The sequence below is a fragment of the Crocuta crocuta genome, unplaced genomic scaffold (assembly GCF_008692635.1).
Source record: "Crocuta crocuta isolate KB4526 unplaced genomic scaffold, BGI_CrCroc_1.0 scaffold61, whole genome shotgun sequence".
NCBI lineage: Eukaryota > Metazoa > Chordata > Mammalia > Carnivora > Hyaenidae > Crocuta > Crocuta crocuta.
Genome location: NW_027528369.1, coordinates 2,241,660 through 2,264,489, shown reverse-complemented (window position 1 = coordinate 2,264,489; position 22,830 = coordinate 2,241,660). Strand labels below are relative to the sequence as shown.

Here is a 22,830-nt window from a genome sequence, read left to right as displayed (position 1 = left end):
TTTACAAACGGTCTGAGTTTAGACACTTCACCTTTTTGAGCCCCAGCTTTCTGATCTCTGAAATGAACATAGTACCTGTCCGTTATATGGCTATTTTGTATGGTTCATATGTGACAATGTTCCGAGAATAGCTACAGACCTAGGTAAATCTCGCTAATGTCCTTGGACACCAGCACCAAGATCACACTACAGTGGAATGTTTCTGTACCAGCTGGTGGTTTACCTGGATCTTCCCAATGGAAACATCTTGAGAGCAAGCACTCTGCCCTTTCATGACACACAGAATATGCTAAGTGAATGCTGGTGGATCTTATGTGTTCTTTCATCAAAGCATTCATGGGAGACAGAATAATGGCCCCTCAAAGATGTCCTGCTCCCTGGAACCTGTGAATATATGAAATTACATGGTAGAAAGGACTTTCCAAATGTGTTAAGGGCCTTGAGATGGCGGGATTGTCCTGGATTATCTGAGTGGCCAGCGTAATCACAGGGTCTCTATAAAGAAAGAGGCAGGAGGGTCAGAGGTAGAGGGAAGGGGAGGTGATAATAGAAGAAGGGGCTGGAGTGACACCATAGCCTGGAGGCCGTGGAATGGGGGCGGCCTCTAGAAGCTGAGAAACACAAGGAACAGATTCTTCTGTAGGGTTTCCAGAAGGAATGCAGCCCTACTGACACCTTGATTTTGGCCATTAATACTCTTTTATGAACTTCTGGCCTCCAGAACTATAAAACAACAAATTTGAGTTGTTTTAAGCCACTGAATTTGTGGTCATTTTTTATGGCAGTAATTGGAAATTAATATAGTGCTCGTCTGATAGCAGTATTATTTGATATGTGTGGCCGCAGTGTGTGCAGGAATCGGCTGCTCTCAGCACATCAGAACCAATCTGTAAGTATTTGCGAATTTTGCAAGGTCATTGTCAAACTCTTGATAGCATGGAATTGACCATGTTGGAATTATTTACAGAAGTCAGCAGCTATAAATTATAGCTTAGAAAAAGTTCTGGAGAGCCGGTTTGCCAGCATACCACTGTGGGTGGGTGTCTGTGTGTGATCGGAGTGTGGGGGGCACCTGGGACTAAGTGGGGGACATATACATGATGTGCCGGGAGCCGCACCAGCCTCTCTGGATGGCAGTCACAGCAAGGAAGTGGCAATGTTTGCAGCTCCTACCAGGGGAANAGAATCTCGGGGCTCTCTCAGTCTCTCTCTTGCTGACACCGTCCATCCTTCAGGGACCCCTGAACCCAGCGAAGCCGGCTCCGGCCTCAGGCAATGATGTATGGGGATTCCAGAGAACACCAAGGCTTGTGACAGCAGGGGCCATGTCTCTAAAGCTGCTCCTTCCACTGTACGTTCCCAAAATATTTATTAAATAAAAATTTGGAATATGTTATCCTTCTTTAATGACTGGTCCAGACTGGGATCCATCCATCAGTCTTGCCCTCATGCGTACTGTTGCCTAACCAACCATCCAGGAGCACCTCGAAATGGTAGAAAACCATGGGGTTTGAAATCAGTGAGAACTGGAATTTGAGACACTACCTTGTCACTGATTAGTTACGTGACCCTACAGAAGTAGCCTTTGTGAAGTCTAACTCCCTCATCAGCAAGATTAAAATTATGCTTGCACACTGTTACGCGAAGCTCAAACACAATAATAGGTGTGGAGGGAGTTTGTACGCTCTGAAATGGCATGTAGAAGGGCACCTGGGTGGCTCAGTTGGTTGAGTGTCTGATTCTTGGTTTCGGCTCAGGTCATGATCCCAGGGTCATGGGATCGAGCCCCGCATCGGGCTCTGCACTGAGTGTGAAACCTGCTTAAGTTTCTTTCTCTCTCTCTCCCTCTGCCCCTCTTCCCCATCCATGTGGTCTCTCTCTCTCTAAAAAAAAAATAATAATAATAAAATAAAATAACATGCCATATGGATAGAGATCATTATCACATAGAAAACTGGGTAAGAGCCTCATGATCTAAAACTGTGGTTTCCCACCTAGGCTGTGTGTGTGTGTGTGTGTTTGAGAGAACCCATAAGAAATATCTGTGGAGTTTAAAAAACTATGTTTACAGTGAGGGAGCCCATCTGAGACTTTCTGAATATGACACGTAAGGAGTGGGCCCTTCCCAAAGTGGACAGGTATAGTGTCAAAGGACCCCGCAGATGATTCCAGTTTACACTCCCTGTTGCACAGAGGGAAGAATGTTTGGGGTGAGTTTTCAGAGGTATCTGCATGGGACCTTGAGTAAGTCACCTCCTCACCCTGCCTCCTGAGCTCCTTTTCACTACTGGGAAAGACTGGACTTAACAAAGTGATTGGTAGGGTTTCTTCCAGAAAATAGGAGTCCTTTTTACCTTTGGAGCCCAGCAAAGTGCCTGACAGCACACAGGTGCTTGACAAAGGTGTGTTGGATTGTTCAGTGACTGAGAAAGGAGGGAGGTGAAGACAAATTAGCAGCTTGTCTTTGACTGACCACTAGGTGGCAGGAGCATCATGCTAAGTCNGCCCCCCCCCCCCCCAGCCCTTCCTGGAAGGGCCTTGAATGTCTTTCTAGGGTAGGGCTTGTCATGAGAGTATAGAGGGGTGCCGGGGGCAAGGAGGCCTCTTTCACAAAAAGCCTCACACTTAGACTACAAATTTCACAAAAGGCCTCACAGACATTTATCTCCATTGTCATAAAAATATACAGATAGGATAGAAAAAAATATTTTCATACAACTATAGATCTGTATATATATATATATTTTAAATTTTTTAATGTTTATTCATTTTCGAGAGGGAGACAAAACCAGAGTGCGAGTAGGGGAGGAGCAGAGAGAGGGAGACACAGAATTCGAAGCAGGCTCCAGGCTTTGAGCTGTCAGCACAGAGCCTGACACAGGACTCAATCCCACGAGCCGTGAGATCATGACCTGAGCTGAAGTCGGACGCTTAACCAACAGAGCCACCCAGGCGTCCCTAGATCTGTATATTTTTTAAGTGTAACACTTCTTATATTCTTTGTACAGTCTCAACAGCAACTTCTCCCCACTTCCTTACCTCCCCCCCCCACCCCTCCCGGAACTGCACATTCACAGCTGCCCTTCAGAGCCCTTTCAAAGTACAGGGATCACTTTGGGGGACCATGTGGGGGATTCTATTTCAATTTTGGGACTGCAGATGCTTGGCAGCGAGCGATGAACTACAGAAGTGGCTGACAGATGGTTTCTCTTTCCATCTGAGTTTCCTAGTGTGGAGGAAACAAAACTTCTGTCGATGATTCACTGTGGAAGCCAGCTTTAAGCCAGCATTAAAATAGAAACGGCTGGCTGTAGAAAACATTGTCACCACCCAGAAGTGAGATCTGTTTCAAAACTGTGGCGCGCAAAGTGCATTTCTTAGAGACGAAAACAGGGTAGTCAATTATATACACTGGCATGCCTTCTCAAGAAAGTCAGGCTGTCCTGGCCACCTGCCCGCCTCGCCCCTTCCAGCCACCCTGCAGATCAAAGCTTCCGTACGCCTTGTTTGCTCCAGAGCAGCTTTCCCTCAAGCTGGACCTTCGCACCACTGGGCCACATGCATTAAGAGTGCTGATCACACAATTCCCTTCAAATCTCCATTATGATGTCAAAGAGATAGTTTGATGTTGGTATGGGTGTCTTCTAAAATCTTTCCAAAATGTGCTAATCGCTTTTTTATCAACAAGAAACTGACCCCAAGCCCAGAGACTCCAGTAGGCAATAGTTTCTTTTTTATCTAGATAGACTTGAATAAAGTTTTATTGTATTAGTTTTTATAGTATTCTTTTGGTAACTTAATTTTTTTTTTATTTTTTAGAGAAAGTGAGCAGGGGAGGGGGCAGAGGGAAAGAGAAAGAGAAAGGTTTTTTAATTTTTTTGATGCTTATTTAGTTTTGAGAGAGACAAAGACAGAGCATGAGTGGGGGGCGGGGGGGCAGAGAGATAGGGAGACACAATCCGAAGCAGGCTCCAGGCTCCAAGTTGTCAGCACAGAGGTTGATGCGGGGCTCGAACCCACGAACTGTGAGATCATGACCGGAACCGAAGTCATATGCTAAACTGACTGAGCCACCCAGGCGTCCCAAGAGAAAATCTTCTTAATGTTCATTTATTTTCTTTGCGGGTGGGGAGAGAGAGAGAGAGAGTGCACTAGCAGAGGAGGGCAGAGAGAGAGGGAGAGAGAAAGAATCCCAAGCAGGCTCCATGCTGTCCGTGCAGAGCGCAATGCAGGGCTCGAATCCATGAACTATGAGATCATGACCTGAGCCAAAATTGAGTCCAACACTCAACCAACTGAGCCACCCAGGCGCCCCTTGGCAATTTTTTATTTTGACATAGTTTCCAACTCATAGAAAAGTTGCAAAGAATAATGTAAGGAACTCCTTTCTACACTCCACCCAGATTCACCTACTGATTACATTTTGCCCCATTTGCTTTATAATTCTCTCTGTCCTTCTCTCTTTCTCTCTCCCTCTCTCTCTCATTCTCTCTCTCTTTCACCATATTTTTTCTGAACCATTTGAGTGAACTTTGGAGACATTATTCCCCTTTATACCTAAAGTACTAATGTGTGTATTTCCCACGAACCAGGATTTTCTCATAGACACAGCACAAAAATGATCAAAATCAGGCAGCATAATGTTGAGACAATGCTATTCTGTTATCTAATTTGCAGTTCATATTCAGTCCCATCAGTTGTCCCAATAATGTTCTTTACAGCTCCATCCCCCCACCTCCACCCCAGTCCAGAATTCAACTCAGGATCGCCTGTTATCTTTAGTTGTCCCACTTCTTATCTCGTTAGTAATTTGTAATAGTTCCTCAGCCTCTCTTTAGCTCTATTGATCTAGCGATTTTTTTAATTGTTTTTTTTTTAATTTATTTCNAGCCCGACGCGGGGCTCGAACCCATGAACCGCGAGATCATGACCTAAGCGAAAGTCGGACGCTTCACCGACTAAGCCACCCAGGCGCCCCAATCTAGCGATTTTTTTAATGTTTATTTATTTTTCAGAGGGCAGGGGAGAGAGAGACAGAGCTTGAGCAGGGAGACACAGAACTGAAGCAGGCTCTGGGGGCTTAAACTCAGGAACCACGAGCTCATGACCTGAACCACCAATGTTGGATGCTTAACTGACTGAGCCCCCCAGGTGCCCCGATCTAGCCATTTTTAAAGAGGACAGTCCCATTTTTTTGGTTTCATTTTGGTTTTGGGGTTTTTTTGTGTGTGTGTTTTAGAATGTTCTTCAGTTGGGATTTGTCTGGCATTTCCTCATAAATAAATCCAATTCTGCATAGTCTGGCAGGAATATGACAGAAGTGATATTGTGTCCATCTCCTGAAGCAGATGACGTAAGTCTGTCCATAGTGATGATATTGCCTTTGAAGGCACTGCCTGCCAGACTTTTCAACTATAACATTATCATGTTTCACTTTGTAATTAATATGTAGTTTATGGGGAACTAGATAAACAACCTGATTTTATCAAACTTTCACCAATTAGTTAATTTTTTAACACTGATTTTTTATTAATTAGCATTCAAATGTAATAATTTTTTATTGGTGGACTTAGAGATTTTAAAATTTTATTCATGGTTTATAATCCATTACTACCATTATGTATTTTGAAATGGCAGTTTCCCCCCCCCCCCATATTTGGGTAGCGGGGGAGTCCTTAACATGCCTTCCTTGTGTTAATGTTTACTATTACTTTCTTTTCATGACAAATGATACTTCCATTTATAGTAGCAATAGGATTTTTTTAAATGTATATGTTTAAAAGTGAATCTATTTAAAGAACAATATTGATATACTTAATTATATAATATTAATGATATAATTATATGTAATGTATGTGTATATTTAAAATATTAAGAAAAATATTAATGACACTTTGGGTCCAGATATGACAAAAATGCAAATTGGTATGCAAATAACAGAAATCTGGGAAATACTGCTCTTGTATTATGCATAGGTTGGCTCTGTTTTTTTGTATTTCAAATACCTGACCATGTGTCCCAATTAAAAACTTGGAATGTTTCCAAAGTGCTTCTTTTCCGGCATGCACACTTTGTCTCTTACATTCTGCTTCTTTTTCTTGGTGTGCGATAAGAATCCTTTGCCAGGCTTTATGTCCTGCCTTTCCTTTGGGAAATAGAGAATACAGCCAGGAAGATGAACTATCCCAGTTACAACCTTACCGAGTTATTCAAGGCCCAGTTCAAAGACCCTCTTTTAATCAGGTAAGGTTCTTTAGTTGACTGCAGTAAACATCAGGTCTGGCTTGCTTAAATGATATGTATGGGATTGCTCACAGAATGCAAGACAAGTCTGAAATGGCGACTTTGGGGACCTGGGTAGTAGGGAGTCATGGGAGGCTCTTGAGGGTTCCACCATCAGGGTGATGCACCCCATTCACTTTCCTGTGTTTGCATCTCTCTTCCTAAACTTCCCATTACTAGGAGAACATCCATTTAGCTTTCCCTGGGTCATGAGTCCCATTTGACTAGAGGAGGGAAGGGCCCTTTGATTTATCAGAGCCCTGAAACAACATACAAGGTGGGGTCATTCCTCCTGGGGAAAAATCAGGTGCCATTGACAAAACACATCACAATTACTAGTGCTCATTATGAACCAGGCACTCACTTATACATGTACCATCTACTGACTCATTTAATACACACTATAACCTGATCACATTTTAATGTCGTCATTCCCCTTTACAGAGGAGACAGCAAGTCCAGAGATTAAACGCGTAATTTGTTTAAGGTCATATAGCTGGTAACTGTATGAGTCGGGATTCAAACCTCGTGTATCTGTCTTCAAAGCCCCTGCTTTTTGACCACTGAGCTGGGAGTAGGGTGCAGTCAATTCTTGGCAGGAAAAGTCTTAGGGTGTCTGTGCTCTTCCCATCCACAGAGACTTTCTTATCCACTGTATGAATGCCCCCTCTCCCAATTTTGCACCCTGGAGACCTACACATCTCTTCTTTTTATGCTGCTAGCCTTCTCTGGTTGATTGGGTCCCCGTCACACTCTATCTTCTAGACAGAGGGCTTTTTGCCAGAAGTGACCAGGTTGCATTTATCTCTGAATCCTTTACAGTGCATAAAACAGGTCCATGCACATAGCTAAAGCTTAGTAAATATTTGTAGACTAGAATTGAGTCTCCTCAACTATATTTACCTTAGCAGAGATAGACAGATGATAGATAGATAGATAGATAGATAGATAGATAGATAGATAGATAGATAGAGGCAGATTGCTCCTGATTGAGAATGGGAACTTTTGATATCCTCTTAATTCATCTAGTTAAAAACTTTGTTCACTTTGGTGGTAGGCTGACTTCCTCTCTTGCTAGTTGATTAATCTCAAAGGGTCACTGGGACATCCAGACTTCTGCCCCCAGACAGAGACAGTTGTTAGACCCTCTCTCGGTATCAGCAGTCCACCGAGCATTAGCCTGGGCTCAGTAAATAAGTATTTATGCTTGTTTTTGCAAAGGATGAAGAGATCGAACATACTGCGTCATGTGCCCTGGTCTGACTCCCTGCCTCTCAGCACAGCTATTTAATTCATCAGGCAGCTGGGCCTCCTGCTAGCCGTGGACAGAATTCTCCAGAGTCAGGAAAACAGCAGTAATTTCCTCTTGCTCCCTTGGCAGGTCTTTGAAAAACTGAGAAGGGCTGGCCCCAGAAGTCATTTTAATTGACACTGGCTTGGCTTTTGGATTTTTTTTTTTCCCCAACGTGTTAGGTGGAATTGTGCGTGTCCAGTGACTTGGGCATTAGAGAGTGCTTAGCTTGATTCCTGGGCCCACATTCTGGAAACGCAGTTGCTATGTGTAGTGCTGGGCATTTTACTTCCCTGGGCTTCACTTTGTCATCAGTAAAAGGGGAAATAGTATCACTTACTTTATAAGGTTGTTGTAAATATTTGGCAAGTTAATATATCAAAAATGCTATTTTCCCCAAGGCAGCCCCCAAGATAAGGATTTGGGTGCAGGCCATTTATTTAGAAGGTCATGTCGGGGCACCCAGGTGGCTCAGTCCATTAAGCATCTGACTCTTGATTTCAGCTCAGGTCATCATCTCATAGTTCATGAGATCGAGCCCCACATCAGGCTCTGCGCCGACAGCGTCGTGCCTGTTTGGGATTCTCTCTCTCTTCCCCTTCCCTTCTTGTGCTCATTCTCTCTCTTTCAAAATAAATAAACATTAAAAAACATATAAGGTGGTTTCAAGAAGCAAGAATTGGGGAGTGAGGAGAATGAGATCAGGAAGGAAAAATAGCAGTAGTCTTAGCAATGCCCAAGAAGGGTGCACTGATGAGTCAGTTACCACTGTAGCAATTGAGAGATTTGAGATTCTGTGTGGAACATGCCTCAGAATCAGAACACGGAGAAGGAGGCATCTGGGTGTTTGTCCACTGGCTCCCATCCTCCATGGTGGAGGCTGCCCACCCCCGGGGGTGTGATCCCCGCCCCTTCCCCACCGTAGTAGTAATTGTGTGTCACTTTAGTGCCCTTGCGCTCTCTGTCACTGGAGTTGACCTGCAGGCGCAGAGGAAGCCAGACCAGTGCAGGTGCTTGAAGTGGGATGCCGTCAGCGCCCCAGGAATGGCTCCCAGCTGCCGGTGAACCCTGGTGCACCGAGATGGTACGTGGTGTGGCATCAGTGGTGACTGCCACAGGGGCTTCAAAGAGTATCCGGTGCCCCAGGACTGCATATACCGTAGCTGAGGCGGACAGTTTTAACCACCCAGCTTCCCTCCTTGTGGGGATCTACCCCTCGGTGGCTTCCCTTGGTTCTGGTAGAGCTGTTGATCAGGTTGCCACTCCTACCATGAGCAGGCGTGGGGGTGGGCACATGACCCAGGCGGGCCAATCAGGACAGCCATCCCTCTGTTTCCATGATTGGTTTAGGATGGTGACCCCCCTGGGCAAAACAGAGCCTTCCTGAGAGCACCTTGGGTCCCAGCAGAGCTAAGGGAGAGGAAGGCCCTCTTCCTTGTCAGGAGGTGGGGGGAAGGATCGCCTCGCCTGGAGGATGTGAGGGTGCCCCTGCTGGCCCCGATCTTCCCCAGCCGGGTAAACATGCGCAGGCCACCTAACCTCTCTGAAATGTAGGGTTCTTTCCCGAAAGCAGGACTCATGCTTCCTTTCCAAGGAACTGTTTTGATTCAGTGAGGGTATGTGTAAAGTGCTTGGCAAACAGCACACCCTCAGTAAATGTTAGTTTTGTTTTTGTGGTTTGCCTTGATGTGATTTCACTCTATGGAAATCTCCTAACGCTAAGCTGGGACAGTTTTATGAAAACGATTCTCTTCTTTATGCACGTCTTTGTGAGCCTGCCGTGTGGGTCCTGCGTTAGTTCTGACTTCCAGCTCTGGTGGTTGGAGATTTCCTGTCTGGGGACCTCCCATGGACAAGTGTCCCGCAGTCCTCATCCTCAGCCCCTCTTTGTCTTCCCACTCCTGAAAGAAAGATGTGTTCTTGCTTTCCCACTCAAGCCAGATTAGTAGCTACCTTAATTCATGATCAACCAAAGAACTATTGTTTCAATATGCTCCCCTCCCAGTCTGTTCTGGCTCCCCAAACTGGACCAAGTAAAATCGTGGAATTTATTTGGAAGATTTTCCACGGTCTTCTCTTACTTGAGAGAATTCTCCAACAATCCCTTGATTTGTCCCTATACTTTTAGTACAATATACAGAACCCTTGAAGGAACATTTGTGAATTTCCATAATCCAGTCATGTTCATCTTTTGTCTCTCCTCTCGGTCCATGCAATAGCTAAATGGACCATACTGTGAGCTTACCCTGTGCTTCCCCATTGATGTGCCGAAAGATAGTTAGTTACTTGTCCTGGACAGCGCTCCTCACCTGCTCCTGATGGACGTATTCATTAATAGTGGCACTTTTGGGGCGTCTGGGTGACCTGTTGGTTGACCATCCAACTCTTGATTTCAGCTCAGGTCATGAACCTAGGGTCATGGGATTGAGTCCTGCATTGGGCTCCATGCTGTGTGTGGAGCCTGCTTAAGATTCTTTCTCTCTCTCTCTCCCTCCCTCTGCCCCTCCCCTGCATGCTCTCTCTCTCTCTCTCTCTCTCTCACAAATTAAAAGAAAAATAGCGCTCTTTACCACTCTGCCCACATAATCTCTCAGTGCCAAGGCATCCGTTACAAATGGATTGCCATTTGCACAAGAAATAGAATTTGTTTGTTATCGCATCATTAAATTGTAAGCTCTTGGATGGCAGAGGCTACGTATTTCTTATTTTTCCTAAGACACTAAAAATAGTGTGTTGGGGACATGCTAGGTATCTGATTAATGTTTGTTGAATGAACAAAAAACCTTGTTTGAAAGCATTTACCATCTGGCTTCCAGACTGGAACTTGTGGGTCGTGGTTTCAATCTGGTTACATGTACGTGGTTAACTTTGATCTTCATGACAATTCTGGACCATAGACAATATGATTATCCCCATTTCAGTAGGGGAAGCTCACATACCAAGCCATTTGCCCAGATTTGATCCCTGATTTGCAAGACTCCAAGGCTGATGCTCTTAATCACTGCACATGTGGGTGCATATGCTTGTGGCGTGTTGAGGCTTTCATTGCTCCCGAGTCGGCTGCTGTTTAGAAGCCAATTTGAATAACTCAGGAGACATATTTCCCAGCATCTTTGCTTGGCTGGTTACAGGAACTCCGCTGCTTCTGCTCAAGGCAGAGAATGCAAAACCACTTATGTCTTAGACAGTCCAGGCTGCTATAATCACGTATCATAGACTGGGTGGCTTCTAAACACCAGAAATGTGTTTTGTACAGTCTGGAGGCTGGAGGTCTGAAATTGAAATCAGTGTGCTAGCACGGTCAAGGTCTTGGGAGAACCTTTTTCCGGTTGCACACCACCAATGCCTTTCTATCCTCACACAAGGGAGAGAGAAAGAGAGAGGAAGCTCTCTTGGGACTCTCATCAGAGCAGCGGTCTCATTCTCACTCAGGATGGGGTCTCCATCCTCGTGATTCTCACCGAACCCTGATTACGTCCTGAAAGCCCACCTCCCAATACCATCACAGGGGAGAGCGGGAGAGTCACAGCATGAATTTTGGAGTGACACAAACATTGTCCATAACTTCATTTCTTCCCCCCACAAATAAATCTAGACGTGAAATATTGAGGTCTCCATATTCTCTATTGTTTAAAAAAACAAAAGGGAAGCTACCAGGGGTTTCCCAAACATCCCATCCTTCCCTGCATTAGAAAATTGGAGCAGGGAAAAGACGCCAAGGTTGATTGTGCTTCCCATGTGCCAGGCACTGCGCTGTGTGCGTCAAGTACATCACTCTCAGGAGCATCACCCACTCATCTTAAAGACTTCACTCCAGCGTCACTTCCTCTGGGTACACTTTCCCTGACGTCCTCTTCTGTCAGACTTCATCCCTCCTTTGTGCTCCCACTTGGCCCCTAACATGGCCTCTCTGAAGCTACGTTGCATATATTGGTGTCCATTTCTGCTCATTCCCTAGACCTGCGTGCCCAAAATGGAAGTTACTAGTCACAAGGGCTCCTGAAACCTTCCAGTGTGTCCAGCCTCAGTTGAGATGTGCTGCATTAAAACACACACCAGACTTTGAAGCCTTAGTATGAAAAATACAACGTAACAACATTCCAATTCAACATGGGAATTCAACATTGACCGTATGTTGAAATGACAATATTCTGTATATTGGGTTAAATGAACATTAAAATTAAACGTCTTTTTCTTTTACTTTTTTAAGGTGACTGTTAGAAAATGTAACCTTGTATGTGGCTTATACTCACATTTTTATTAGAATAGCACAGTTTTAGGCCATGAATTTCTTAAGGAAATGTCTGTCTTGTTTTCTTTCTATCACTGGGACCAGAACAGGCTTGTGCACCCAGTAACTTTCACTAAAAACCTGTTGAACAAACGTGTGGCTTCGTTAAGATCTGGGGCTCTCGCAGATCTTCTGGTGCCAGTGATGAGACTTGAAATTTGGTTATTTCATTCCCCAGTGAAGTAACTCATCACAGTGAAGGGTCAGGGAAAGGGGAGCATTTTGGCTGGTCTCCTCGAAGTAGAAACCATATTCGTCAAGTCAAAAGACCAATTAACAAAACGAAAAGCAAAACAGAAGGGGTGCAGTGAGCTAATGGGACAAGCAGAATGGGGCAGTAGTTAGTAAGCCTGGAAACTGGTTAGTGGGGAGCCTCAAAAGCTTCCCCCTTTGACTTTGGAAGAAAGAGCAAATTCCCTGGAAGGGTTACAGTAGGAATGGTGGGAACTTCCCTGTCCCATATCCCCTCACTGCTCCCATATACCCTTTTTTTTTTTTAAATTTATTTCTAGGAGAGAGAGAGAGCGTGAGCAGGGGAGGGCCAGAGAGAGAGGGAGTCACAGACTCTGAAACAGGCTCCAGGCTCTGAGCCGGCAGTCAGCACAGAGCCCGACGCGGGGCCCGAACCCACGAACCGCGAGATCATGACCTAAGCGAAAGTCGGACGCTTAACCGACTAAGCCACCCAGGCGCCCCTGCTCCCATATATCCTAATGGCTCCTGTGGCTGTCCATCTGAGGGCATCGTCTGGCCACAGCAGTGTGCATGGTTCACACAAGGGGTAGGTCAAGCGTGTCAGGGAATCAACACGCTGGTTGGAAATAGCTCTCTCTACCAGTGATGCATGGGAATTGATGGATAAATATGACCACGTGCTCATCTTTCAAATGAGACAGCTCGGGGGCCTGTTTACCTCTCCCGCGGTGGTAACCTGCTCATCCACTGGCTTCCCTTTCCTGTTTTATATTCCTCCCACCCCCAAGCTGTGCTTCGTGGGATCCTTGTTTCAACGTCTGATTCTGGAGGGCCCAAACGGGGCAGGGGGAATTGAGGTACTTGATGTCTCACTAGGTCCACACTTTGACCCGTCTCGTATCCCTCTTCCCCCTGAACCCTGTACTTACTCTCGGTAATCACCTCCACCCCCAAACCGTCATGCGGCACCACCACATGTCCCCATTCCTTTCCACAGAGATCCAAAATTATTGACTTGGCTTTCAGAGACCTCCAAACCTGGTACCGACTTCCACTCATGCCTTTCTCCTGCTCCGTTCCATGCCCATCCGTGTGTTTCAGCCACACTCTTCTCTCTACTCCTCAATATGCCCTTCAGAAGTTCTTTCTTACCTCTTTGCTTCTATACACATTTCCCTATGTGCCCCAAATGGCTTTTGAAAGGTTTACCTCCATTACTACCCAAACCTCATTTGCAGCGCTGAAAGAAATTTGTTTCCAACTGCTTGACCTCTTCCCCATTCACAGAGTTGTAAGTGAAGATGTGGATTTTAGTTTAGATTCCAGTTTTGGTTGCTGGACTGTGTTTAAATGTGACAGTGCACCAACACTGTAAGTGAGACCATGAGCTTTATATGGAGTACATGAACATTAAATAAGACTATATGAGACAATTGTTTGTGCAGGCACTTTGAGGGAATTTCACTGACAATGCAAGTAAAGTAACTTTCTATCTTGTAAATTCCAGTTTTAGGTATGTGGTGTTTTATTGACATGGAGCTTAGCTCTATTTTTTCAGCTTCCTGCTGGGAATATGGTAAACACACTAAAGCCTCCCTATTCAAGAATTCCTCTTTCATGAAATCAGCCTTGGGGATTTACTTTTGTGTATCTCTTTGATAACCTTGAGGATATTAAATCATGAAAATGAAAATGGTTGAGATGTGAGAGTTTTAAAATCAGTACTTTAGGGGCACCTGGGTGGTTCGGTTGGTTAAGCGTCTGACTTCAGCTCAGGTCATGATCTTACAGTTCATGAGTTTGAGCCCCGTGTCGGCTCTGTGCTGACAGCTCAGAGCCTGGAGCCTGCCTCGGATTCTGTGTCTCCTTCTCTCTCCACCCCTCCCCTGCTCACACTCTGTCTCTATCTCTCTCTCTCAAAATATGAATAAAAGCATTTTTAAATTGTTTTTTTAAAATCAGTAGTTCATTGAACATTTTGTTAGAGGACCAGGAAAAAAAATGCTTCTTGATATGCATAGTATTTGCTGTAAAGCAAAACAAATTTATAAACATATTCTTGAAATCAGAGGAAACAGAATACCTGAAGAGTTTCTAGGAAACAAAGGCCGGTAATTTGAAATGTGTCCTATCTCACTCTTATCTAAGCCAAGATGCATGATAGGGTGGTTAAAAGCACGGATTCTAGCATGGATCAAAAACCTGGCCCCATCAGTTACTAGCTGTGTGATCTTGGACAAGTGCAAAACCTTAATCTTCAGTTTTGTCACCTATGAAATGGGTGTAATGATAAACCCTACCTCTCAGGGCCACTGGGAGTTATCATATATATTATTTAACTATAATTTTTATCTATACAGTTCTCTTAACAGTATATAGTAGGTGCCTTATAAATGCCATCACAATTATTGCCATTATTATTTTTATCTGATGTCTTTAATCGTTGTTTAGTGGTTTGACTTTCTTGCTTGAGGAAACTTAAATGTTTTTTTTTCTTTAAAAAAAGCCTTTAGCTTGTCTTCTTTTGACTCCTATTTTCTCTATACCATCTTTAGTTTCTCATGTGAAGATTCTTCTATCACATATTTTTAACTTTTTTTCTTTTCCAGTCACCCACTCTTTACATTTTAATAGTGGGGATGGTTTCCCAACGGCCATGGATGTGGGGTCACTGATGCCAGGCGAGGTTATGCTATGCTGAATACTTTATTTATATATTTTATGTAAACATAATTTGCTTTGTAGGCACAATGTAACAAAAGCTCTAAAGCCACAAATACATTAGACAATGTTTCAGTTCATTCCAATCAAGTTTAGATGAGAGAAGCCTTCACAGTTCCTTTAAGGCAAACTGAGCCTTTCTTTACATTTCCTTCAGAAAACCAATCACGTGACAGGAAGAAGGTGCTTAAAAATGAGAGTGCGTTACACGGTTAATTTTGGTATTTATCCTGTTCTTCATGACACCGCTTGACCTTGACTTCTCTTCTCACCCTGTATTCTGAGGATGCAAAAGGGTTTCTTCTTTAACCCACGGCCATAATTTGACTGTCTTAATCTTGCTAGCTAAGAAACCCACTTGGGGGAAGCATAATTTTTTTTAATGCCTCTCCTCTGGACAGAACGAAGGTCAGCAGGATTCTGCACAGAGAGTTCTCACCCCCTCGCAGAGGACAGCCCTGACGTGGCCAGTGGCTTTGTAACCCCAGCCCTAGAAAATGCCATTTCCATTCAGCTCACCAGGAACGTCACTTGGGTGGTTCTCTTAAAACCTCACTGTCGGCTTGGTTATGGGAGAAACATGACCAATGATACAGCATTTGGCAAAAGTTTTGAGTGTGGGGGAGATAAACCTCCACATTATCTTTCTAAATGGCCCAGAAACGAAACACTGGTGAGGCTTGGGGTACGAACAGAAGATGTCAGTGCCTTCTTCTGAGATACTGTCCTCTCCCTGCCAATCAGATGGCAGATGTCTTCATATTTCACAAGTACATTCACAATGAGGAGAAACTCCCTTCAGATAGATATTTGGCATAAATACGTCAGCATCACAAGCTTGGGGTAGGGGAAAAAAGAACGTGATTGGTGAGGTGGCATTTGTTACAAAAGGACTTTGGAAATGAAAAGGTAACTGCTGGAGTACGTTCCTTCCCATCATTTGGGGAAGGAGCTGGGTCCACCCTAAGGCTCACTGGTGGAGAGATGGGGCAACGTGGGAGCCCTCCAAGGTCTTTCAGAGAGCAAAGCGACTTGGGATTGCTAATCATGTGGGCTCCACATGTCTCCAGCTTGGAGTGTGAGTGAGGGAGTCACCCTTTGAGCCAAAGGAGTAGAGGAGGGAAAGAGGAGCCCTCTTGGGGAGACACTGAACCCCTCCCTCATCCTTCAGGGCAACCTGTTGGCCTCAAGGCAGGTCAAGTATGGTGGGGCTGGGTGTGGGGTTTCCTTGGAGTTTAGGAGTTGGAAAATTGGATGTGCAATCAAGTAGTTTTGTCCCTGATTTCCAAAAAGCAGGGGCCCTGCAAAGAGTCTGCACCATAATTTTATATTTCAGAGGAGAGGGACTGCGAGTTTGGCATCAGATACTGAACGCCAGCCATTTGTATCGGTAGAGTTTGTTACATGTCGGAACATGCTTTGGCAAGAAAAGAGATACTCGTTGATTGTTTTCCCCAAATATGGTCTACACGGGAGGGCTTCCTTGGGGGACCCTTGGTAAAGGTAGCTGCTCACGACTGGGAAATGAAAACAGCAAGATCAGTAATGCCCACGGCAAGTGTGCAAATGTAGGCAAATCTCAGTATGGACTTCTGAAATAGTCCCACACGTGGTGAGTTTTCTTAAAATTAAAATAAAATATACATGGTGGGAGGAGGGAGGATTTTGCTCCTGAGATGTGGTTTCAGAGGAGAAGTCTCTGTGGCTGGTCCTCAAACTCATGCTGTTGACCCATCTTCTATCCTGAAAACTCCACATCTGTTTTCCCATGGTGATGGGTAAGAACCAGCGAAGGGATCAAGCATCAGAGGCTGAGAGGAGAGTGGTTCAACCTTTAGACAATTAAACAACTGAATGCATGGAAGGAAGTTGCCTCTTAAGTGGGGAGGAGGGAAAGGATTATTTGGAGAGATCCTAAGTGTGTGGGCTCATCAAAAACACCTCCCGGCCTACCCTCTTTCTTCTGGCCTCTTTCTGGGCAAGTGCTCTTGTCAGAAACAGGGGTGGCTGGCAGCAAAAAGTGTCATTGGCCTGAAGACTCCCAGGATCCGGACAACACCCTTCAATCCAAACCTGTCTTTGCCCAGGTCTGGTCTCGTAGGCACTGGGCCTGAGGGCTCGTATTCATTTGCAAGGCTGTTCTACGAACTGTCAAGAAGGACCCAAAGATGGATGGTTGTGAAGTAGGGGAGAGGGGAGAGAGTACTGCACAGGTCGGGGAGGGACGTAATACTGCACGGAATGGGATTGGCACTTATTTTCAAAAACAACAGTGATCAACAGCTTTTTAGCTCAGTTGACTGCAGACAAAGACGACACACAGTGGACTACAGCGTTTGTTCACCGGGGCGCGGAAGAGCCTCCTCAACCGGCCCCTCTCCTTCCACGTCACACCCTTCCTCTTCTCCCGCCGGGGCCCCAGGTTACTGGATGAAGGGCATCCGCTCCTTGTTCTCGCTGTCACCCTCATGGTCTTCCTCCTCTTCTCCAGCCTCGCTGGTCTCTGTGCTGTCGTTGGCCATCTGCAATTCAACAGAGGGTGGGTTAGAAGGTCTGCGATCTGGCTCCTGCCTTCCCGGGGCATCTGAGGAAGCCCTGCGGGAAGGACTCCTTCAGGCGCTACGAGTTAGGGTTGTTTCCTTCCCCAGGAGGGCAGTGTGGCAGTAGCTGTTTTAGGGTGGCCGGTCTGACATAAGGATGTGAGAGCAGGGATTTGGAAGCGCTGGTAGAGAGTAAGGCGATGAGACAGAAAAGGCAAGGGGGAGTACGGGATGTGTTAATCAGTAGGCTCCCAATGTGGGCAGCTAGGGCTCGGTCCTCCTGGGGACTGCCGCGAGACAGTGGGGGGCACACCTCACAGTCGTCCCTCATGAAGGGGAAGAAGCCAGGGAATGGCTCAGGTGGGCATCTCCTCAGCATCTCTGGCCAAACACGCTTCTGGGGCTGGAGGCTCTCAGACGGAGGGGCCAGGTGCTGGGGGCCGTGCATAGGCACTGATAGCGTCTGCTGCACTAGCCATGCTCGAAATCCTGGTGCTGTCACTTATCAAGAAGCCAGAACAACAATACTAACAAATGCACATCTGTCTCCTTTGTTGTCTACACAGAACGCCGTGTCCATAACGATCTGTCTCCTTTGTTGTCTACACAGAACACCGTGTCCACAACGGTGGACTTCTCCCTTTTGTGTGTTGTTACAATGGGGATAAGCCCATCTGCTATCATGAGAACCAAGTGAAACAAAGTAAAGTGATGTATCTGAAGCATCCAGCAAAGGGCCGAGCCCATGACAGATGCTCAAGACATCCTGGTCCCGTCCACTAGCAGCCCCCTTAGCGAACTAGGTCTCAGATTTCCACTCCTAAGCCCTAATCTAGGTCATTTGCCTTGAGCCCCACATCTCCCAGACCCGAGTTTTGGCCTGTGCTCACCACTTATTCTTTCAGACAGGAATTGGACCCCCGGCTCTCAGACCTCCTCATGTTGCCTGTCCTGGAGCTGAACTTGCCCTCCTGGCCACATGCAGTGTCTTCTTCCTGGAGTGTCAGCCTGCCACTCCCTCCCCTAACTGGTGCCTACTTTACCTTTAGCACTCAGCCCGCTTCCTCAAGGAAGCCTTCCCAGACTTCCCTAACTGGAACGATTCCCCCCACGATGAGCTCTTTTTGTAGCACAGATCAGCAGTGTCCCATCTGCACAGATGGTCTCTTGACTGCTGAGCACCTGCCCCACCGTGGGAACTGCAGACACCGTGGGAGATGACCTGGTGTCCTGAGGTCTTCCTGTTGTACCCTCTGCACCCAGCATGGTGCCTGGGACACAGTAGCATGCAATACGTACTCTGAGAATGGCGAGTGAATCCTCGTGAGAGCTCTGGGGCGCCTGGGGGGCTCAGTCGGTTAAGCGTCCGACTTTGGCTCAGGTCGTGATCTCAGTTCGTGAGTTTGAGGCCCACGTTGGGCTCTGTGCTGACAGCTCAGAGCCTGTTTCAGATTCTATGTCTCCCTCTCGCTGCCCCTGCCCCGCTCACACTCTGTCTCTGTCTCTCTCAAAAACAAATAAACATTAAAGAAAAATAATCACTCCCTTCTTAGTATGTATCCCCAGTTCACCAGGGTGCCAGGGAACTTCATGCACATTACCCCTTTCTACCTTCTCAGCAAGAAGTAGCAGGATCAGTAACTACTGCCCCACGTGCACGGATGGCCAGTGCACACGGACCCTCAGAGGTGACGCACCCGAGGCAGTGGTGGGCCAGCAGAGGTCAGCAGGCCTCGGAAAAGGCTGCCGTTGTTCCCAGGGGCACCGGTGAGGACAGGGCCAGAGCTGCCCTCTGATACCGTGGGGTCTGGGGGAAGCAGTCCCGTCTGTGCTGCGACCCCGTGGTCGGCCCATCATCCGCCGAGCCCAGCTCCGCCCCGGCTCAGCCTCATTGAGGGAAGGTCCTCTGCAGGGGAGACTTCACTCTTGGTGTCTCCTGGCAAAGCCACTTCCAGAGCTGTGGGCAGCACCCACCCACGCTGCCCACACACCTTGGAGGCCCGGTAGTTCCTAGGGGAGGAGAAGGGCTGTGCAGTGTATTCACCTGGTCAGACCCAGGGCCCTTGACTCAGCCTGAGCTCTGAACGTGGCCATCCTAGTAGAAGGCGCCTCTGTAGGCCCCTCACGGCCCCCACGCCCAACAGCTGCCGAGCGGGAATGACACGTTCCCGAGGAGCCTTGACCCTGTGCCACTGCCTTTCCTGTTAGGTGCTGGTCATAGAAAAGACTGCAGCGGACCCACCTTGGGTCTCACGATGCCCCCTGTTTGGCCTGATGACATGCTCCTTCTCCTTCAAGTCTCGTCTCTATGCAGGCAGGCCAGGCCTTCCAAACGCCCCGGGTCTCAGTTGGCCACTCCCCACATCTCGTTGTTTCTGTGGGTCCTAAGGTAAAAGCCTCCTGAGCTTCGGAGGCCAGGACCATGGCGGCTCTGAGGTCTTACCCTCAAAGTGGGGCTTTTCAGCGCCTGCTCTGATGAGAACCCTGGGTGGTCAGATGGGCCTCCCCAAAGCCCAAGGGCCCAGCAGCGCCTCGGCTTGTGTAACAGACACGGGAAGGAGCTGATGTCAGCCGTCTTGCTTGAAACAATCTTTCCAGGATGGCTCTAGATCCCCTCTGCTGATGGGGTAAAACAGACCCGGTCATGTGTTTTAAGAACAACAGAAGTGCACCGGAAGACTGAGAGCCCAGCCTTTGTCTCCTCATCTGCCTTCGACTGTTTGTGCGGTCCTAGAACTTAGTAAGCACTTAATAAACGATGCCCCTGTGGTTATCCGTCACTTGCACTTTGTGAAATGCCCTCTCATGAAATCACCCTTCAATGAGTGAAATGACCACCATTCCCGAACTACATTAAGGTCACAAAAGCCAAGGAAACACTTAAACACACACACACACACACACACACACACAACCACTAAAACATGCGAAGATTTTAGTTCTTTGTCTTCTAGAAATGCCTGATGCAGGTTCAAGACTAAACGGGTGAGAAAGCAAACAAACAAAAAACACTTCCAAAGTCTTTTCTTTGTTAATTGTTTCCTAGGACTTAGTATGCATGGGACGATGCATTCTGTGTATTACTCTATTGACTCGGGAAAACTGCTCATGCTCCAGTCTGCAGACAGGGCCCCCGACAATGGAGCCGCGGGACAACCGCCCAGGGTCACCCACCGGAGAGGGGCGCCAGGCTCTGAATCCACCAGTCTGATGGGGCACTGGGTTGGCCGCACACTCCGTTGCCCCCTCCCACCACTGGCGGCGCAGCCAGCGGGTTAGGGAGTGAATTGGACATGCTTCCCTCCTGGGGGGATCCCTGGATGTAAGGGTACCCTTCGGAGGCCGGGGCAACCTTCCGCTGAGGATGTGCATGTGAATTTACTGGATTTCATCAGGAATTCCTCCCACCGGCGGCAGCCAAGGGGCAGCACCTGTGATAGGCACAGGTCGGTTATTCCTATTCTGTCCCGACTGCCCTCAGATTGCTCTTGAAACGCTCGCACTGAGGCATCTCCTTTCCTTCTCAGCACGCATCCCCGTGTGTGACTAATTACTCACGTGCATGGTCTTTGATTACACAGGTCTCCGCGAGCCAGAGAACTGCCTGCATTTCCCTCTCCCCGACCTGTGCCTGCATCTCATAGACCCTCTCGTGTTAAACCGACCGGATCCCTCCGCTGTCGACTCACCAGTGGAGTCGGGGTCTTCTCTACATCCAGAATTAACTTGCCGATGTTTCCCCGGTCGTGGATCCGCTGCATGGCCTCCTTCACCTGAGTCAGGAGAAAAACGGAAGCGCTGATTGGGTGGAAAGTTGCCCCCGTGGAAAAGCCAAACCACCCGCCGCCCACCTGGGGGCGCTGTGGTTCAAGGTTAGCCGCTTAGGCCAGGGATGGTTTGGGACCCTGGGTGCAAATAAATTCTGATTGCGTCACTCATGCACCACGCTGAGCTCGTGCAAGCAGCTTGGTCTTTCGGGTCTAAGAAATGAAAGTGATAGTCCCTGAAATAAGACGACGAAATTTTCTTTTAAAGAAAAAAAAGATCGGGGAGGCTGGTTAGTGAGGAGGAGGGTACTGTGGGGTTTCAAGAAAGACAGGGCACATCAGACAGAGAAATTCTGAGCAGTAAAATTATTTTTCTCAAAGTCACTTGTGCCCTGTTTACCAAAATGTTACATAACTCGGAATCATAGTTAAACTAAAATAAACGATGCATTACCCAAGCTAAACTATATTCAGGAAAATTCCCTTAGATTACTCCCAGTTATTGGGTGGACATTTTGTTTCCACTTAAGTAGAGGTTTCTCCAGAACTAGTATTCTACCCAGAGAAGAGGATCTAGTTTTCCTTTCAAATGAGAAAGGCTTCCTTAAAAAGCAAGCCTGTGCTCCATCTGATTTATGCTTTGAGCATTTCACTCTGTGGCTGTGCAGAAAATGAGCTGTAGGGGGCGGGGGTGAGGATTAAATGAGATAAGGAAACGCAGTCATTCCCGGTGCTTGGCAAGAATAGGACCTCCACATCTCTTAGTGAAACCTAAATGGAAATACAACGTCCCTTGATTTAAAAAAAAAAAAAAAAGTTACCTAAGATCTAGCCTAAATATTTTTTCCTGAAGTCTCAGAGTTTTTAATATTTTTGTTCACTCAGCCCAGTCCACAAGTATTCATTAAATGTCCTCATAGGCTACAAGCCATAGTTTTTGTTTTTTAATTTAAACTAAGCTGAGATGTCTGTCTTTGAAGAACTCAATCTGGAACTGATGGAGTAGTGTTTGCTCGAAAAACCAAAGCTGTCTTGTCATTTGGATAAAAACTTGACAGGACCATTAAAATGTGCATGCTCTAATTGCTTTTCTGAGACTTATCCTAAAGACATAATTCACACTGTGGGGGGAAAAAACCACACAAAAGACACTCAATCACAGCATTGCTTTTAGTGGTAAAACACTTGAAGCAACTTCTGTATCAGAGTGAAGGAATGGTTAAGTAAACCACAACACTTCCATTTATCTACAGAATGGAAATACTATGTGGCAATTAAGCTGCTGATTACAAAGAATGTACAGCAGGGCAAGATGCCTTTGTCATACTGCTAAATGAGAAAATCGAGAATGCATATTTTTATTTACATCCCCATAAAAACACGGACATCCTAAAATAATCAGAAAGGGGTTCAGACACATGGTAAACCAACCATTAGGAGAAATGAGTGCCTTTTAACTCCAAACATTGTTATTTGGCAATGTGTTATCAAATCAGTATTTAATATAAGTTAAATGCAGATTTAAATGTAGTCTTTGGAAAACCTAGCATTGGTTAGAATCAGCCCCTTTTATAGGCTGATAGTGTCATATGATTGTTAAATTTTCTGACCCTACTGCATATGCCAGTAGATTTTTTATTTCTGTGGTGAACGATGCTTTTCAAAATGCTGTTACGTCTGGTCATAACAACTATATGCCGAAAATGTTTAAAAATCATGGCGGACAGCCTCCAAAATGGCTCC

At 46.3% G+C, this 22,830-nt stretch overlaps 1 protein-coding gene across 1 annotated transcript in view; it reads right to left on the bottom strand.

The window, feature by feature from the left end:
• Window positions 1–14,746: 14,746 nt before the first annotated feature.
• The window catches only part of VAT1L (vesicle amine transport 1 like), a 154,152-nt gene continuing 146,068 nt past the window's right edge, over window positions 14,747–22,830 (bottom strand). The window contains exons 8-9 of the mRNA XM_077754049.1: window positions 21,010–21,093; window positions 14,747–17,302 (exon numbers count right to left, since the gene is read on the bottom strand). Of these exons, the coding sequence (XP_077610175.1) occupies window positions 17,204–17,302; window positions 21,010–21,093 (183 nt within the window). The 3' untranslated portion in view covers window positions 14,747–17,203. The remainder of the gene's footprint in view (window positions 17,303–21,009; window positions 21,094–22,830) is intronic.